The sequence below is a fragment of the Ceratotherium simum genome, chromosome 5 (genome assembly GCF_057802395.1).
Source record: "Ceratotherium simum simum isolate JZ-2026a chromosome 5, ASM5780239v1, whole genome shotgun sequence".
NCBI lineage: Eukaryota > Metazoa > Chordata > Mammalia > Perissodactyla > Rhinocerotidae > Ceratotherium > Ceratotherium simum.
Genome location: NC_141904.1, coordinates 85,248,116 through 85,266,906, shown reverse-complemented (window position 1 = coordinate 85,266,906; position 18,791 = coordinate 85,248,116). Strand labels below are relative to the sequence as shown.

Below are 18,791 nucleotides of genomic sequence, written 5' to 3'. Positions count from 1 at the left end.
GTAAATAGAATCATTTTTTTGTGCTCAACGTGTTTTTGAGATTCATTCATGTCGTGGGGATCAGTAATTTGTTCTTTTGTATTGCTGTGCTGTAGGCTGTTGTATGAAAATATCACAATTTGCTGATCTATTCTAAGGTTGATGGAAATTTGTGTTGTTTTTGGTTTTTAACTATTATGAATAAAGTTGTCCTAAACATTTTTTTATTGTGGTAAAATGTCCATAAAATATATTATTTTAACTGTTTTTAGGTGTACAGTTCAGTGGTACTTACTATATTCACTTTGTGGTGCAACCTCTGAACAGTTTTATACAAGCCTTTTTGTGGCTATATGCACTCGTTTCTCTTGGATAAATACTTACGAGTGGAATTGCTGGGTCATTGTGTCTGTTAAACTTTTTTAGAAACTGCTCAACTGTTTTCCAAAGTGGTTGTACCATCTTACGCTCCCACCATCAGTCTATAAGGGTTCCAGGAGCTCTGCGTCCTCACCAGTACTTGGTATTGCCAGTTTTAAATTTTAGCCCTGCTGGGAGTTTATGGACAATATTAAGGTGTTTTTCATTGTTAACTTATAATTCATTACTTATTAGAATACCTATTGTGACACTGCTGATTGGTACTATGTGCAAAAAGCCATATTCTCTACTCGTGATGAGTTGATAGTCTAAGTTAAAGGCTAGAATATGTTTCTTGTCTAATTTTAGGGCAGAGGCAGTGATTTTGGTATTGTCAAAGGAGGGGTTGTTTTTCCAAATGGGTAAAATCCAAGCCGTGGAAATCAGCAGGCAGCCCAATAGAGGGATATGAACAAACACAAACGTGGCACAGAGGACTCTTTTTTTGGGAATACTTTCCTTTAGTAGAGTGTTGCTTTGCTTTATTTCTTACTTGGTAATGATTCACCAACCCCTGGCCTGTTAGAAGAAAGTGCAGAGATTCAGCTCTGTGCGCTCCGGTTGGACTTATCTTCTGATTCATTTGCCGTTCCCTCTCTAGGTTCTTCTGTTACCCCCCTCACCCCCCGTTTGGAATGCCCTTCCTGCTCCTTTCCAGCTGCGGGAATTCTGTATATCCTTCAGAGTGTAGCTCAGCCTTCCTTTATGAAACTTGACCTGAAACTTTTTGTAGGCAGGAATTGTGCTGTAACCTGTTACATTGTCAGTGCCTACCAAGATGCCTTACCCTGGTTCAATGTGAGACAGTGTTTATATCCTCTTCTTTTGGATGTCTGTAAAGTTTATATATAATACTTGTTTGGCAGTTGTATCACCTTGTATTTTGTTATCTCTAATGTAAATAAAGTGTGACATTAAAAGCAAACACATGTAACAGCTTACATATTTAAATAAGTAAGGCGTTCAAGCTTGTCTTCAAAATAGTTACCTTGGAAAATTACACATTTAACCTAACAGTGTGATGATCTCGTTCCCAGAACATTGTTGGTTTTTTAGAAGTTGCCTTCAAGGGCTGGTTACATTCTTTTGAGTATTTTAAATAGTGGCCAGTCATAAAACATATACATATTAGACACCTATAGAGAGCACTTACTGTTTGCCAGGCCCAGTTCTATGTAAGTGTGCCTATAAAATGACGAGCTAGTTTTTTCTATGTCATTCTAAAACCAGTTCCACAAATGGAGTTTGAAAATATTTTTTTTAATCTTTATTTTTTTGAGGAAAATTGGCCCTGAGCCAATCTTCCGCTTTTTGTTTTTTTCTCCCCAAAGCCCCAGTACATACTTGTATATCCTAGTTTGTAGGTCCTTCTATCTCTTCTATGTGGGATGCCGCCCCAGCATGGCCTGAGGGGTGGTGAGTAGGTCCATGCCCAGGATCTGAACCGGCAAACCCTGGGCCGCTGAAGTGGAATGCACGAACTTAACCGCTATGCCACTGGGCTGGCCCCCAAAATATTTTCTAATCAGTGACAATTTTCTTTGGAATAAGTAGGTTCAAGTCATTCCAGAATGACTACTTTGAAAATGACAACATTCATTTGCATGTTTACCAAAAAATTAAAAATTCAATTTCACTGTTTTATATATATGTATACACATGCACATATACATAGATACACACATATATATACATATACATAGATATATTATTTCATATTTTATATATATATAAAATACATATGTGAAATCATCACATCTCAAATGTGTTGCTTGAGGACAAGGAGTCTGCCATCTCTTGTGTACCCCTCTGCCCATAGCCCCTCTCATTGTTTGTGACCATGGCAGGCACTAAGTAAATGGGGATGATTTGAGATCACAGAGCCCCTGTTTTAGAGGGCTGAGATAATTTGGTTGTTATACTGGGTAGACTGACAATCTCTGTTTTTTTTTTCCTTCTGTTAGCTTTGCTCACTCATTTGTTTGTCATGCAGAGCAATGGGTGTTTGTGAAGTTCTAGCGATTTGTTCTTCACTTCACTTTATGGAAGATGTGAGTGCTACCTAATTTATCTATAAGAGATTTTCTGTAGAATGAGTCCCCCATTCCTACTGAAGAGTGGGGGATAATTAGAGCTCATAGCTACCACAATGGTATTTAGAGTACCGTTCAGGGAATATTCATGGCACCTTAAAATACTTATTATTACTGCCTTTAAAGGTTGCGAAATCTCCAGCTGTGCTAGATTTTGTGTGTGTCATAAGAAAAAAAATTCAAGTTCCTGCCTTTCCCAGAGCTTATCTTTTAAGTAACAAGAGGAGAATGAGAGAAACTCTGGTGACATGAGTGACACTGGGACACCTATACGCCCTTACAGGGACACATGTTGTTTTCATTTTGTGTGTGTTTTTGTATTTTTTTTTTTTCAGTTTGTTTCTTTGGGTTTAGAAGAATTTCCCTTCCATGTTTGATTCATCTTGCCTTGGTTACCATTGCAGCTGTGACAATTGCTTGACTAATTCTTGTAATGCCCAGGACTCATTAAGAATCTTGGAATGATAAACAGCCACCATATTTACTCTCCTCAATGTTGGCTATGTTTCTACTATAGCTTTTTAAAGATGATAGTTTTTTTTTAAAAATCTAGTATTTTTTAATAGCTTTACTGAGCTGTAATTCACATACCATAAAATTCACCCATTTGTAGTCTACAATTCCAACCATGTAACATGTACAACATATACCCATTTAAAGTGTGTATTAACAGAGTTTTGCCAACCATCACACCATGATCGAAGTTTAGAACATTTTCATCACCCTCAAATAAATCTTGTCCCCAATAGCAGTAACTCTCCATTCCCCCCTCCTCCTAGGCCCTGGTAACCAGTAGTCTGCTTCTGTCTCTATAGATCTGCTTATTCTGGACATTTTATATAAATGGAATCATACAATATATGGCCTTTTGTGACTGGCTTCTTGCACTTAGCATAACGAAAGGTTCACTCATATTGTAGCGTGTGTCAATACTTCATTCCTTTTTATTGCTGAATGATAGTTCCCTGTATGGATATATCACATTTTATGTATCCAAAAGATAATGTTTTTTAAGAAGCAGTAATAGCTCCTGGATAAAGGTTGGGCTGAGCAATTATACAGTGCCTACAGTGCCTTTTTCACTCTTAAGCAGGAGAAAAACATGCCATTTTGTTTGCTGATTTGCACTTGAACCCCACCAAAATGTCATGGTCCCAACTCTATGGTGTAACCCCTGTGGAGCAATAGCATGGTTTATTTTTAGTATCTGAGTGATAATTTCTGCTCACGGGTAGACTGACAGTCCCTGACTTTGTCTTTGGTTCAGCTTTGCTCACTCATTTATATGTTACACAGAGCAATGGCTGTATGTGAAGTGGGTAGCCTCCTTGCTCTCAAGTAATTTACACTGTACATGTGCTGATTTTGTAATATAAATTCTGTATATACATTTGTGTGTGTGTATATATATATGGCAGTGAAATTGGATTTTTTATTTTAGATCTCTAATTTTACGTGGATATCTATCGATAGATATACAGCTATATTTATAAAATTTATATATAAATTATATATATAAATTTAAAAGATGTATCTATATCTATACCTAGATATATATCTGTATGTATTATATATCTCTATGTAAAAGATATATCTATATATATACCTGTATATATCTATATCTAAATAGATATAAAGTCTTTTGGCATTTTCAAACCTGTACTTTCAAAGACTTCAGATCTAAATGTCATTCAACCTAAACCATGATGGATTATAAACTAAGTGTTCTCTGCTGTTGTTCTCAGTTGCATGGGGTCAGGTAAGATAGACTGCCAAATGTTAGCAGTCCTACTTAGGAGGCCTACTCGTAGGATTTAAAAGAAATGTACTGCCATTGATGAATTATCTGACACCCATGGCAACATCTGCCTGTTGTGAGCCATCCCTTCTGTCATGGACTAGCATTTGAAAAACGAGCTGGGACAAAAGAAAAAGCCTCTGGCACTTTTGAATTTTTGGAGAGAGAAACCTTTAGGAGTTAGCAAATGTGATTCTTTCTAATTATTTTATTATTTTATTTCTTAATTATTTTTACTTTATTTCTTATTTTATAAATATTCTCAGAATGAAATGAGATGTTTTAAAAGATGGATCCACTAGAAAGAATTTTGATGTCCCCCTCTTCCAGCACCAGTTAATGCCGGGCCGTTCTTAACTCCATCCTCTGTTCACCTCTGTGGCATCTCGGAGAGTGATCACGGGGGCTTTGTGGCTGGCCTCAGTGTAATCAGGAGGTGCTCGCTGGGAGATTGCTGGCAGTTTTCTGCTGAGCCAGTTGAGACTCATTTCTGCAGTCAAAGTGGAAGTTTCTCTTTGCTTCTTTCCCTGCCCCTCTCATGTTTCTTGACTTTGAGAAATTTACAGATTGGTAGTCATGGACTCTATCTGCAAGGCTTTAATTGACTGTCTTGTGGGCCAAATTCAAAGCTTTTGGGGGAATGAGTTGTTTTGTTATGCAAAAGACATAGAGGAAGTATATGGCAGTATACACATTATAGGGAATATATGGCAGCACATGGTACACCCATTTTCCATGTGGGGAAACAGGCACCAGCGAGGGTGACCCAACTAAGGTTCTGGATGCTTGAACATTGAGATACTCAGCCATGAGTTCTCCCTTCCAGCTCATCACTGCCCAAACACTCCTCAGGCAGTTGGAAATGTTTGATTGATCATAGTATTAGTTGATCATAGTATTGATCAGCTGCGAAAGTGAAAGAGAGACAAGAGAAGATATATGCTAGTATGCATGGAACCTCTTGGAAACCATGCTAAAATGACAGATTTTTAGGGTCCCTGGACAACTTTTTCATTAGAACTGGGGTCAGGCCCAAGAATATGCATTTTAAATAATCATCTCAGGTGATTCTGATACAGGTGGTCCAGGGACAACACTTTGAAAACCATCGTACTAAGTGGTGAATAGGAGCGGCTGAATGAGAAACAAGGAAAATTTCCACAGATTGATGAAAATGAACTGAGAACCACTTTTGCTTTAAATAGGAGCTTGGTAGATCACAATGAAACTTAACCCAAAGTTAATTTATTCCCAAATTTTCGGGAATACATTTGTCACATGAAGTCAGTTTCACCTAGATAGTCATGGAAGTATTTAGCATCAGCAATTTACAGAGAATCCTGAGATAAAGAATAATATAATTTCTCATTAGTATACAACACCTATTTTTTTTTTCGGATTTCCTTAGGTTTTTTTTGTGTGTGAACTTTTAGTTGTACATTATTGTTTGTCAGTCAGCATATAAATGCATCCCTTCACCCCTTGTGCCTACCCCCAACCCCCTTGCCCCTGGTACCCACCAAACAGTTCTCTCTGTCCGTGTGTTAGTTTATCTTCTGCTTATGAGTGAAATCATGTGGTGTTTGTCTTGCTCTTTCTGGCTTATTTCGCTTAACATAATACCCTCCAGGTCCATCCATGTTGTTGCAAATGGGACGATTTTGTCTTTTTTTATGGCTGAGTAGTATTCCATTGTATATATATACACCACATCTTCTTTATCCATTCATCAGTCAAGGGACGCTTGGGTTGCTTCCATGTCTTGGCTATAGTGAATAATGCTGCAATGAACCTAGGGGTGCATAAGCCTCTTTGAATTGTTGATTTCAGATTCAAACAACTATTTTTAACTCTTTGCTAAAATAAGTTCCTTTACTGCTTCTACTTCATAGATCCTTTCTTCTATTCCTTCCAGCAAGTCTACAGTGCCTTGACATCATCCCAGTAGATGATGTGCTATCTTAGAGAGGTAACTTGATTATGTGTGGGTTAACGTGGAAGCTAAGATTTGGGTACGTACGAGGTTATGTCACTTTCTCCATCTGGGATTATCACCTCTCTGCTTTCAGCCAGCTTTGGGATCCGTAATAGGTCTAATGTGAGAATCTTCAATGAACGTCCATCCACCTTTGGCAAGAAAGGTTGAAACGTTAGCCGTTTAAGATATTTGCTGAAATACCAAGTGCTTAAGTAAATGGGTCATCCCAAGCCTGCACATGAGTGTAAGAGAGAAGATGCAAGAGTCTTTCAGGCCTCAGTTCTCACTGCAACAGATGGAAACCTCTCAATTACATGAGCTCACATCTGCCTCTCTGTCTTGACTGGGTTTGTGCCATAATGTGCTGTGGAATTACTGATTCTGTAATCCCTAGAAAGCATGATTGAAGTGAGACTGACAAAGAGCTAGACCCTAAAGGTTAATGGTGCAGAGAAAGTAAAGAGCCTGGAGAACTAATAGTGAAATATAAGTGTCAGTGGTTGAAACCACTCATCCATTTAATTTGCTAGAAGTTAATATAGTCTAGTAGACCCCAAATTAAAATGATTCAGTTTTGCTTTATTTCTTCATTAGTCTAATTCCTGTTGACCTTGTGTCAAGGCTAAAACAATTTAAGAGCATTCTAGCATGGGAACAGTTGTAACAATCATTGTCAGCATGGTTTTAAAGAAAATAGGTTGGCAAAACACATGTAGGTTCTGCAATCTATTAATGGTGTGACATTGTATTTCTTTATTTTGTAAAACCACTAAAATAAGGCTTTGGGAAGATGGATTGAATTTCTGAAATGCCAGAATGTCTATGGTGAACATCACTGTTATTTATTATCTTGGAGTTGGCTGCCCGGATATATGTGGTGGGTATTTAGCAATGGCTAGGGCCTCATCATTCAACAAAGGCTGGCCAGTCAAGAAACAGGATGGGAAGATAATGGCTTTTAGAAGAGCATTTGTGATAAAATTCACATGCCTTGTTAAAGAGGTAAGAATAAGGATCAGATTTTGTGTAATGGTCTTTTGTTGCTAAGCCTGAAGGCCATAGATAACCGCAATAATAGATTTGAATGAAAACCCACAGAATGGGAGGACATCTTTACAGATCATATATCTGATAAGGGACTTGTACCCAAAATATATAAAGAACCCTTACACCTCAACAATACAAAAACAGATAACCCATTTAAAAGCTGGGTAAAGAGAGCCAGCCCCAGTGGCCTAGTGGTTAAGTTCAGCACGCTCTGCTTTGGCAGCCTGGGTTCAGTTCCCGGGTGTGGACCTGAACACTGCTCTGTTAGTGGCCATGCTGTGCTGGTGGCCCACATACTAAAACATAGAGGAAGATTGGCATGGATGTTAGCTCAGGGTGAATCTTCCTTGGCAAAAAAAAAAAAAAAAAAAAAATGGGTAAAGGGTAAAGAATTTGAATAGCCATTTCTCCAAAGAAGATATACAAATAATAAGCACATGAAAAGATGCTCAACATCATTAGTCATTAGGAAAATGCACATTAAAACTACAGGGAGATACAACCTCATACCCACTAAAATAAAAAAGACAATAACAAGTGTTGTTGAGGGTGTAGAGAAATTGGAACCCTCATACATTGCTGGTGGGATTATAAAATGGTGCAGCCACTTTGGAAAATAGTTTGGCAGTTCCTCAAAAGATTAAACATAGAGTTACCATTTGACCCAGCAATTCTATTCCTAGGTATATGCCCAAGGGAATTGAAAACATAGCCTCATAAAAAATGTGTCCACAAACAATCCATAGCAGCATTATTCATAATAGCCAAAAAGTAGAATCAATCCAAATGTCCATCACCTGAAAAATAGTTAAATAAAATGTGGTATATCCTGTACAATGGAATATTATTTGGCAATAAAAAGGAATATAGTACTGACATATTATAACATAGATGAACCTTGAAAACATTATGCTAAGTGAAAGAAGTCTGACACAACAGACTACACGTATGATTCCATTTATATGAAATATCCAGAATTGGCAAATCTATGGAGACAGAAAGTAGGTTAATGGTTGCCAGGAGCTAGAGAGGGGGGACCATGTGGGGAGTGACTGCTAAGGGATATGAATTTCTTTTTGGGAAGATGAAATATTCTAAAATTAGATTGTGGTGATTGTTGCACAACCCTATGAATATGCTAAAACACATTGGATTGGACACTAAATGGGTGTATTTTATGGCATATGAATTATATCTCAAAAAAGCTATTGTAACATTTAGAGATTTGAAGTAGAGAATATTGTTACTGTTAGTCCATTCATTTGATTCTTTGTGTGTGTTCCATGTGTGTGCATTTGCTTACATGAAAATATTTTGAAAAGTATTAGTAGCTTGATTATGAACCTTACTAATTGCACCTGTAGGTTATTCAGTGAATGTCTGAGTGTCAGGCTTTGTGTCTGGTGCCAGGGGGACCTGTACTGCTGAACACGATACAGCTTTTCTCAAGGAGCCAACAGTCCAGTATTGTGTTTTCTTTAAAATTAGTACTAGTGGCCGGCCCCGTGGCCTAGCAGCTAAGTGTGCGCTCCGCTGCTGGCGGCCCGGGTTCGGATCCCGGGCGTGCACCAACGCACCACTTCTCTAGCCATGCTGAGGCCGCGTCCCACATACAGTAACTAGAGGGATGTGCAACTATGATATACAACTATCTACTGGGGCTTTGGGGGAAAAAAATAAATAAATAAAAATTATAAAAAAAAAAATAAAATTAGTACTAGCTATTTTATAAGAAACAAATTGGCACTATGCATGTTGTACATTAAGATATAAATCTTTACAGAGAATAAATTGTGCCTGTGGAGGGTGGAGTGTTTGGGGCCTCGGGGTGAGGAGAGGAGGGCCTGGAATTCTAGGTGAAGGCAATCAACAAGGGCAGACGCACAGATGGCTACGCATACGTGTAGGTATGTTGCTTTCCAGCCTGAATGTTGTCATTGGCTCCCCAGAGCCTGCAAAAGAAAGTCCAAACCCAAACCCTTTCTTTAGTATGGCCCAGTAGAAGAGGCTCCTCCAGAATTTCCATACAGGAGAGCTGTTGTGGTGGCAGTCTGATTGGAAGTGGGTGGAGGGAGGGCTTGTCTGGAGCTTGTCTGCATAGCAAGCTAAGTTTTACATATAATGAGTATTGATTTGAGGGGGCCTTGGAGGTGCTAAAGCCTTTGGATGGCTAAAGCCCAGCCTGTCCCCCAACACTGCTGTTAACAGGGTCTTTTATCTGCCCTTGTCTCTTACTGCTCTTCTACCTTTGCCCTGTATACGCCAGTGACTTAGCGGTACCACGCTGTTTCCCACCCCTCTGCACCCACTGCTCTTGTGGCCTGCAGGATTTTGTTCACTGGCAAACTCCTGTTTATCCTTCAAGACCCAGCTGGAGCACAATCGGCTGCATTAAGCCTCTCTGAAAGGCATGTGACCTTGTGCTAAGTGCTAAGCCACTTTTTGCCTCCATTTTCTCCTCTGTAAAATGAGACTAATAATAGTACCTACTTCATAGGTATTTAGGAAGATCAAATGAATTCATGTATCTAAATTCATGTTTGGAACACCTCCCAGCACCAAGTAAATGCTCTTAAGTAATACCTATCATCCTGATTTTTTTTTTTTTATGAGGAAAATTAGCTCTGAGCTAACATCTGTTGCCAATCCTCCTCCTTTTGCTGAGGAAGATTGACCCTGGGCTAACATCTGTGCCCATCTTCCTCTACTTTATGTGGGACACGCCACAGCATGGCTTGGTAAGCATTGCATTGGTCTGAGCCCAGGATCTGAACCCGTGAACTCTGGGCTGCCAAAGCAGAGTGCGCGAACTTAACTGCTATGCCACTGGGCAGGCCTCTCATCCTGATTTTTAATTTCAGGCAGAGTGGGTAGCTCCCTCCTCTTTGCTTCCTCTGCACTTGCATGCACTTCCATTACTAACAATAAATTACAGGGGGAAAACCCTCCCATAAATTCCCTGAAGTCTCCAGTTTGTCCAGAACTATATAGGTAAGGTTGCTCATGTGTTAAAGGGGGTGGGGTGGTGAGTGCACATTTACCCCTTTCTGTAGTCATTCCAGCGAGTCTGTCTTAGGAGGGAGGTTAGATTGAATGACTTAAGAGCCCCTTATACTGTCAAATCTTTACTGCCTAAAGAAGCTTCTGTCTGCCGAGGTACTGTGTATGGGTGGGAGGGGTGGGTACAGGGCATAGTCGGGGTGCAACAAGGGGACTGCTGTGGAATCCTAGTGGGTTTGATTTTCTCCTCCCCTCCTCCCTAGCCGCCTCGTAGCTCTAGACCAGCTCGACTCCCACCCGAAAGCCTTAAGCACGCCTGGGGGTCCTTCTGCAACAACACACTAAGTATCCTGCATTAAACTGCTAGGGAAATGAGACTTATTGCTACATCCAAGATCTCAAAATTATGATTTATTTCATTATACACCTAAAGGCTTAAGGAAAAACCCTGTTTAAATATAATTGTTCACCGTTTCAGAGATGCCAACTTCTTCAGCAGTCCTTGAACCTCATTGAATTTTATTATTTTCATTTGTGCAAGTGCAGAAATGACGTACGCCACTTTATATCCTGGGGTTACCTCCTCCTCTTTACATCCCAGAGGAAAACATTTGCATTTGCATTTGTCCTTGCATTTCTGTTTTGTGTGAGGAGCGTACACATAAAGGACTCTGGGAATGTCGCCCTGTCCATTGCACCTCTGAGGAGGGGACTCTTGCGGATAGCTCACCGAGCTCCGCTGTACCTTTGAAGTGGAGGGCCAGCCTTTCATCTTTGATTATTTTCACTTAATGACAGCCCAGCCTTTGATCAGCTCAATTTCCCTCTTTCTTTTGCTTCAATGAGTCACTTGGAGGTACGGAGGGACATGAAGTAGGCTCCAAAACGGCTGCGACTTTTATGAGCACAATGGTTGTTTGACCTTCATATCTTAAGTAAATATACAAGAGGGAGTCAGCCCTTCCTGGCCTCTCATTGATAAAATTTGCTCACTGGATAATGTAAACTTAAAAAGAGAGGTGGGGGTGGGGAAGAGCGAGAGAAGTAGAAATAAAATGTGAGCAGCCTCTCCCTCCCCCCGATGTTTTAATTTGGGGAAACTCCCTCACCTTAACGCTCCCATATAAAACGTGTCAGCATCATGGGGATGTATTGTGTTTTGGAAACACATTAAATTCTACATGCTGGTGGAATATTTGTTTTCGCATTACCTTTTATGACTTTTTAGTTTATTGTTTAACAGTCTCTTTTCTCGGAACTTGGTAAGGATACAAAAAGTTCTTGATTGGATATAATTTTTGCGTAAGAATCTGAAGTTTTCTGATTACTATTAAAATCTGGGGAATAAATTTGCAGTAGTCCCTTTAAAAAGCAGCTCACAGATTCACATATTCTTGGGTTATGCTGCACTATGCCATTTTTATGGCATTACTATGCCATTTTTATTAATATGAAATAAATACATTTTGATATTAAATACTTTTTTATCTGTGTGTGAAATTAGCTGTTTGCCTCTCTAGTAAATGTTTTAATATCCTCTCAAGCTAGTCAGTATACTTTTAGACTTCAGTTCCAATGGTCTCTTAAGTTTTGGTTGAGGAATGCAAACATCTTTTAATACTAGCTGATGTAAACTATCATTACTGAGTAAAATTTAGTCCGTAAAACGACTCCAAAATATACTGCATACTGTGAAAAACCCAACATAACTGTATATTAGCTTGACACCAATTTTATGAAGGATTTCATGTTATAATTATTTTTTGTGTGTGTGAGGAAAATCAGCCCTGAGCTAACATCCATGCCAGGCCTCCTCTTGTTGTTGAAGAAGACTGGCCCTGGGCTAACATCCGTGCCCATCTTCCTCCACTTTATATGGGACGCCGCCACAGCATGGCTTGACAAGCCGTGCATCGGTGCGCGCCCGGGATCCAAACCCGGGCCACCAGCAGCGGAGTGTGCACACTTAACCACTATGCCACAGGGCCAGCCCCATGTTATAATTTTTTAAAATTGGTTTGTTTCAATATAGGGTAGATTGCATTTGAGTCACTTTTTAATCACTATTCAGAATTTTTCTTCTATAAGTATGCATTATGATTTGAAATGTTTGATATTTGTTCAACTCAGATGTTACCCAGGACATATCTGTTGAATGAACGTTGATTAATCATGGATAATTGAAGCTCTTAGCACAACCTCTGCCACTAAAACAATAGACATCTATGTTGTTTTATTTGAAGAAAATGAGTTTTGGTATACTGAATTTTTTTCTCCAACAATAACGATGACATTATTAGAATATTAAAAATGTCAGCTGACAATAACAAAAATGTGGATGTAGAAGGTTAATTAGACTTTGTCAGATCAACCTGTGGAACTTAAAATGTGGAGTTATACCGTGAGCTCAATCTTTATTTTCCCTCTTATATATTGATAAGCTAGAAAAAAAATGTACCTTCTGACTTTTTAAATTCATACAGTTTCTCAATTTATAAAGAAGAAAAGATCAACATTGAGTACTGAGAGAATTACTAGGAAGAAGATGAGGGTGGCCTGTTTTGAAAGGGTAGGTGAATGTACTAGCTGAAACACTTTTCCAGTTCTCTGGGTTTGTCTTAAAATGTCTCTTGGACTTGCCTCTTCTCCACTCTCACAGACCTGAGCACTGTTGCCCCCGCCCCGCCTGCAACGTGCATCACTGCCCTGTCCCCTGGCTCAGGTGCGTCCCTCCAGGCAGCCATTGGCATCATGTCATTATACCACCCGGCTCTGAAGTTGCACGTTAGCTGTGTCAACACCTATAATGGCTCCCTGTCAGTTGCCTGCCACCTCAAGTCTAGCTGTTCCGCCTGTGTTCAAAGCCCTTTATTATCTGGCTCCTCTATCTGTTTAGCCTTAACTCTTTGCTACTGGAAGAAATGAGCCCTTTGTCCTAGTTCATCTGATACTGCACACACATGATGCCGTTCTTGCTCCCCATTTATTCCTGAGGTTGTCCTCACCTGGAATGCCCATACCTGCCATTTCCAAGTGTCCAAATCCTACCTGTTTTTCAGACTCCACTTCTGTTACAGCTGGAATTGATATCTTCCACGTATAAAATGTCCATAGCTTCTCTCTGTTTTTTTTACATGTAATGAGTTTATTTTTATCTTCAAATTAATTAATATTTGGAAACTTTCTCCATTTTAATTCCTAATATGTTAGTTACTGATAGATATAACCTATATAAGCAAAAGCTCTTTGTGGTCCTCAATGATTTTTTGTTTGTTTGTTAACAGCTTTAGTGAAACGTGATTCACGTACCAGACAATTCACCCATTTAAAGAGCATCTCTTTTATTTTGGTATTTGTAATGTTCTTCCTTACAGTTATTTATCTCCGTGACTTATCACTCCTACTACAATCAAGTCCCTCGAGGCAAAGCCCAGATCTGAAACATCTTTGTGTTCTCCTTAGTTCCTGGCATAGCGCTGCAAACACACCAGGTGCTAAAATGCTTTTGAATGAACCACATCCCCTCATTTTTTTCTGCCCATTCTAAATCCCATACCTTCTTTAGCTGGGGCTAGATTCAACATTTAGCAATTAGCCTTTAAAATAAGGGCTCTGTGTGTCAATTTCTGGGGTGATTCGGCAGGGATACAAGTTCTGCTTAACTATCGTTTTGGGAAGAGGACCATCTCAAGAAGAGAGCTTGGGAGGTGGCTTTCAGAGCAAAGGAGGACAGACTAGGGTTTGCCCCTCAAACCTGCTAGAAGAAAGGAAAGGAGAACATGGGGAAGGAACTAGGTCTAGAAAGTGGTCTGATGACTTACCAGCTTTGTCAAAATATTTGTCAATAGTGCTGCCATTAGGTGACATGAAAAGAGCCTGCATGATGCAGACTATAAGGTTTACAAATATTTTAAGATAGCAAAGACTAAGGAATGCTGACTGGCCAAGGAGGCACTTGATGAAGGAAGTACACTTGTACTCTAGACCAGACCTGCAAGTGAGGGGATGCCTTAGACAGGTGAGAGGGGAGACGGGAGAGATTCCCAGCACAAGTGAACAGCACGAGCAGTGGAGTCTGGGAGGAGTGGTGAAGACAAGGAAGAGAGGGGTGAGGCTAGAGGGATGGGCTGTGGACTTTATTCCAGAAATCCAATGCATCAGGGACTTGAATTTCTCATGGTGGGAGGCTAGGTGACCATGTTGGAAGACTTTCCACCCAAGGTGTGAGGTGATGTGAGAAGAAACAACTGAAAGGTGAGGCTAGTGCCAATGGCTTTGATTTGCCTGAACCATATAGGTCACTTATTCAATAAATATTTATTGAGTACCTGCTATATTACAGGAGGAGTTAAGCCAGTTCCTGATAGTATTGGATGTTTTCTTGTGTTTCTCTTTCAGTGTCTTTTATATAATAATGTTGTGTCACAAATCAGGCTTGTGCTGTTTTGTAATCAGGGGCACCATGTTTTTATCCAGCTTAGCTCTATTATCTTGTCTAGCAAATAAAAGCTGCTTAATAAATGAGCAAGAGAGATTGAGTGATAATGACAAGATACATACCCTCATATTATTACTACTGAAGGGAAAGGTTACTTTTTTATAATAGAAAAGCTGTGGGCACCACCCTAACCAAGTACTCAAGGTTAGTTTCACCAGCAATGGGATAGAGTGGCATCAGGTGCCTTCTGATGCGATGCCATGAGATGTGCACAATACTACCTCTCTGGTATTCTTGCCAGGAATGTTCAACCCGAATTTAATCCTGAGGAAATGATCAGATCACCAAAAATTGTAGGATGCTTCATTGGGCTGGATTATTTAAATACGTCAATGTCATGAAAGAGGAAGTAAGATCGAAGTTCCTTTAGATAAAAGGAGATTAAAAGAGACATGAGAACTACATCAAACTTGATTGGATCCTGGATTCTCCTACCTCCCTGCCCCGTGCCCCCAGAAAAGAAATAGATCAATTGGGGAATTTTAAATATGGATTGGATGTTAGATAATGACAGTATATCAACTTTAACTTTCTTGGGTGCGATAATGGTTTTGTGGCTATGAAGGAGAACGTCTTTGCTCTTAGAAGATACTTGTTGAAGAATTTTGGGGTGTGATGTGATGTCTACAAGTTACTTTAAAAAATTAGAGCAGTTATAGCCAAAAAGCCAATGTGTGTAGATAAAACAAACTGACAAAATGACTTAAGGTGAAGGGAATGGGATATTCCTTGTTCATTCAACTTTTCGGTAGCTGTAAACATTTTTTGAAATAAAAAGTTGAAAAATTAAAATTATTTACTTGGGTACTTAGCTCTTTCGTGATAAAGTTGATGAGATCTTACTTACATTGCCTGTTTTGCCAGTCTTCGTGGTTATTAGGCACTTGAATTGTGTGTGTGCCTGAGTTCTTCAAGCTGCTTTCACTCTCTCAGTAATATGGAGCCTTTGAACTTTGCGTCCTATTGTAATCCTTGGAAAATTCTCTCTGTGGATCCTGAAACCAGCATGTTTGGCAATGATAAGTAATATAGTGAGTTAGTGCATCTCTGTGGGACAGTAGAACGGCTTTCTGGGATATTTGACTTAGGATATTTGTCATGTGCCAGCTACCTGCCCACCTCAGCTCTGTCAGGGGTTTGATAATGAGATTTCATATTTGGGATAGGTAGGTCCACACGTGGCCTTCAGCAGTCCATATGCCAGTTTGCGTAAAAATTTTGAATTGGTTCCTGGGAGCCTCCTCTTATTCCTCAAAGCCTGGACTAGAATGTGTTGCGGAGAGCAAGATTGCCTTTGCATCTTTTGAGAGAGAGTAGCAAGCATGATGGTATTGCTCAAAAATCTGTAGTTTTTGAGTTGGAGGTGGGCAGTATTATAATGTCACTTAGGACTCTGCCACGCAGCTTGGCCCAGCCAGATGGTATCAGAAGAGGTGCCCTTGGGGCAGGGCAGCCAGATGCCTTTGGGTTGGGTTTTGAAAGTGGAGATGAGTATGAATTGGCCAAGAGGAATTCTGAACGCATTCTGGTGGGGAGAAAGGTGAATGGAAGCAAGCACATGAGTTAAGGGTGTGTGCATGGGGGCAGGGGGTGCTGGTTTACCAAGCACCAACAATGTGCTGGGCACTGTGCCAGTATCTTGTTTGATCCCGGAATTAGCTCAGGGCCTATGTGTGGGTTCACATGGTCATTTTCACACGTGTGGAAACAGTCATAGGAAGTCAGGTAGCTGCCCCAAGCACACCCCACTGGCTTCTGAGGGAGCAGGTCTGGAATGCCCACTGGCCCTTGCTCCATGGCACCATGTCTCTGGTCTTTTTCCATGAGTTGGTGGAAACCGTGTCTGTGCTATCAGAGGAGAGGAGCTCTCATGAATGGTGAGAGCGACGTTTGGAGAAGTTTCCTTTGCCCCCATCATTTTATCCTCTACGTGGGAGTTGTATCAACTGATAGAATTCAACGAATAGTATAATAAATGGCGTGTTCCAGGCTGGGAACTTTCTGTAAGTTTTCATTGATCCTCACAAAAATCTGTCAAGGTAGATGAAGAAATAGAGGCTCAAGAGAGGTGAAGAGACTTTGCCAAGGTCACACATTGTCTGATTCCAAAGCCCACTGCCTGTGACGTTTCTCTGCACTGGGCCCGCGTGGTCCGGCACGCAGAGATGAGACGCTCCCTGCCTCACAGGGCAGGACTCTGACCACACCCAGGATGTTACAGGGAGGAGTGGGGCTGTGACAGGTCCATTCTAGAGGTTTAGAGTGTTATAGGAGATCAGAGGAAGGAAAGTTTAATTTTCCAATCTCTCCTTCCTCTCCCAAAATTATCTCTTTTGACTGATTCTAAGACTCAACCCTCCCAGGGCCCCTGGCCTAGTCATACCCTCCAGAATTCCCTTCAATTAAAGAATGTTTTGAAAGTGCAGGTGCTAGCATATCACTTTAGATGTTTAACCTGTTGCACGCCAGAGAGCTTAAAGAGTTTCATTGCGTAGGTTTACTCACATTTTGGAGAAGCGATACCATTTCCCCCCCAGCTTAATTCCTCTAGTTCATGGCACCTGGAGTCCCGCAGGAGGGGGCTCTGCTGTTGAAGGGGTTAGGACACCCGCTTTTTTGCTCTACCTCATTCAGTGATTCCTTCTAAACACTTATAATATAAGCTACACCTGAGGGGAAATCGAGCCCTCAGCAAAGTGCCTGATTCCGATACCATCTGCAGACACTTTGCTTTCATAATTCTCCTCATTAACAGTAATATGTTACAAAAGTAGATTTGCACGTAAATATAGTTAAGAATTTCTGCTGGGCTGAAAGAGTTTTTTCTGTTAAGGAGGGTTCTGTGCACTTGGCATTCCAGGTTCTTGAACTGCTGTTATCTCCTTGGGGTTCATAGGTCATGTGTCAGTGCTGTGGCCTCAGATGGGGACATGTGAGGACATGTGATGCATTGTCCCGACTTTCTAACATCCAGGCGACACAGGCCTTCTACCTGCACCAGGACAGGAAAAGCAGGGCTTGGACTCGAGTGAGACTCAGCTTGCTGATTTCCTTTGAACCCTCTGCAGCCCCGTTAGAGCATAGACTAGGGTTGAAGGACCAAGGATAGAAGTCGGTGTGGCTATTAGCTCTGACTCCGGAAACCAAGAACGCAGACAGGTCTTGGATCTTTTTTGAATCCCAGTATGATTTACGAAGCCAAAACCCAAGCTAAGACCGAGATCTGCTGATCTTAAGCCTAGTCATGTCACTGTTAGGTACCTCAGTTTTTCTTTAAGCTGAGATGATATGTATAGTAAAGACATTAATTTGAGCCCTCTTACTTTGTGATAATTTCACGCAGGTTACAGGATTATGTAATCTATGAAGATACAGTTCAGTTATAAAGTGAATAATTCAATAGGGTAAATGAGATTGCAGGGACTTTTTTTTAACCCCAAATACAACAAAAGTATTTTAAGCAGTGTAGAACTTACTAATTAAATGAATAGCAATGTAAGGATGTGAATATAACAATTTTTAACTTGCTTTTTTTTTTTTTTTGAAGAGATCAGCCCTGTGCTAACACCTGCCAATCCTCCTCTTTTTTTTTTTTTGGCCGAGGAAGACTGGCCCTGATGACTGCGCCCATCTTCCTCCACTCCATATGGGACGCCGCCACAGCATGGCTTGCCAAGCAGTGCGTCGGTGTGCGCCCGGGATCCGAACTGGCGAACCCCGGGCTGCCGCAGCGGAGAGCTCGCACTTAACGGCTTGCGCCACCGGGCCAGCCCCCTTGGTTAGGCTTTTTGATATTCAGAATGACCTTTCCGTTCAATGTATTAAAAACATTTTAGTATATATTCAAAATTGATATTGAGAATTATAGGCATCTTATTTCTTTGAGATGATTTTTTATTCTTTCCCTTCTAACCCCCATAGAATTAGATTTAAAATCATTAGGGGCTATAGACATTGTCCAGCCCTCGGGCACAGCAG

General features: G+C 40.5%; 1 protein-coding gene across 14 annotated transcripts in view; it reads left to right on the top strand.

The window, feature by feature from the left end:
- Positions 1 to 18,791, top strand: part of VGLL4 (vestigial like family member 4) — a 165,286-nt gene that overhangs the window by 93,172 nt on the left and 53,323 nt on the right. For 7 of the 14 annotated variants that reach the window (XM_087431509.1, XM_087431512.1, XM_087431513.1 and 4 more), the window contains one exon: positions 13,690 to 13,806. The exons of the other annotated variants lie outside the window; for them this stretch is intronic. In XM_087431509.1, coding sequence (XP_087287635.1) covers positions 13,690 to 13,806 — 117 coding nt within the window. The remainder of the gene's footprint in view (positions 1 to 13,689; positions 13,807 to 18,791) is intronic. 14 annotated transcript variants of the gene reach the window in all.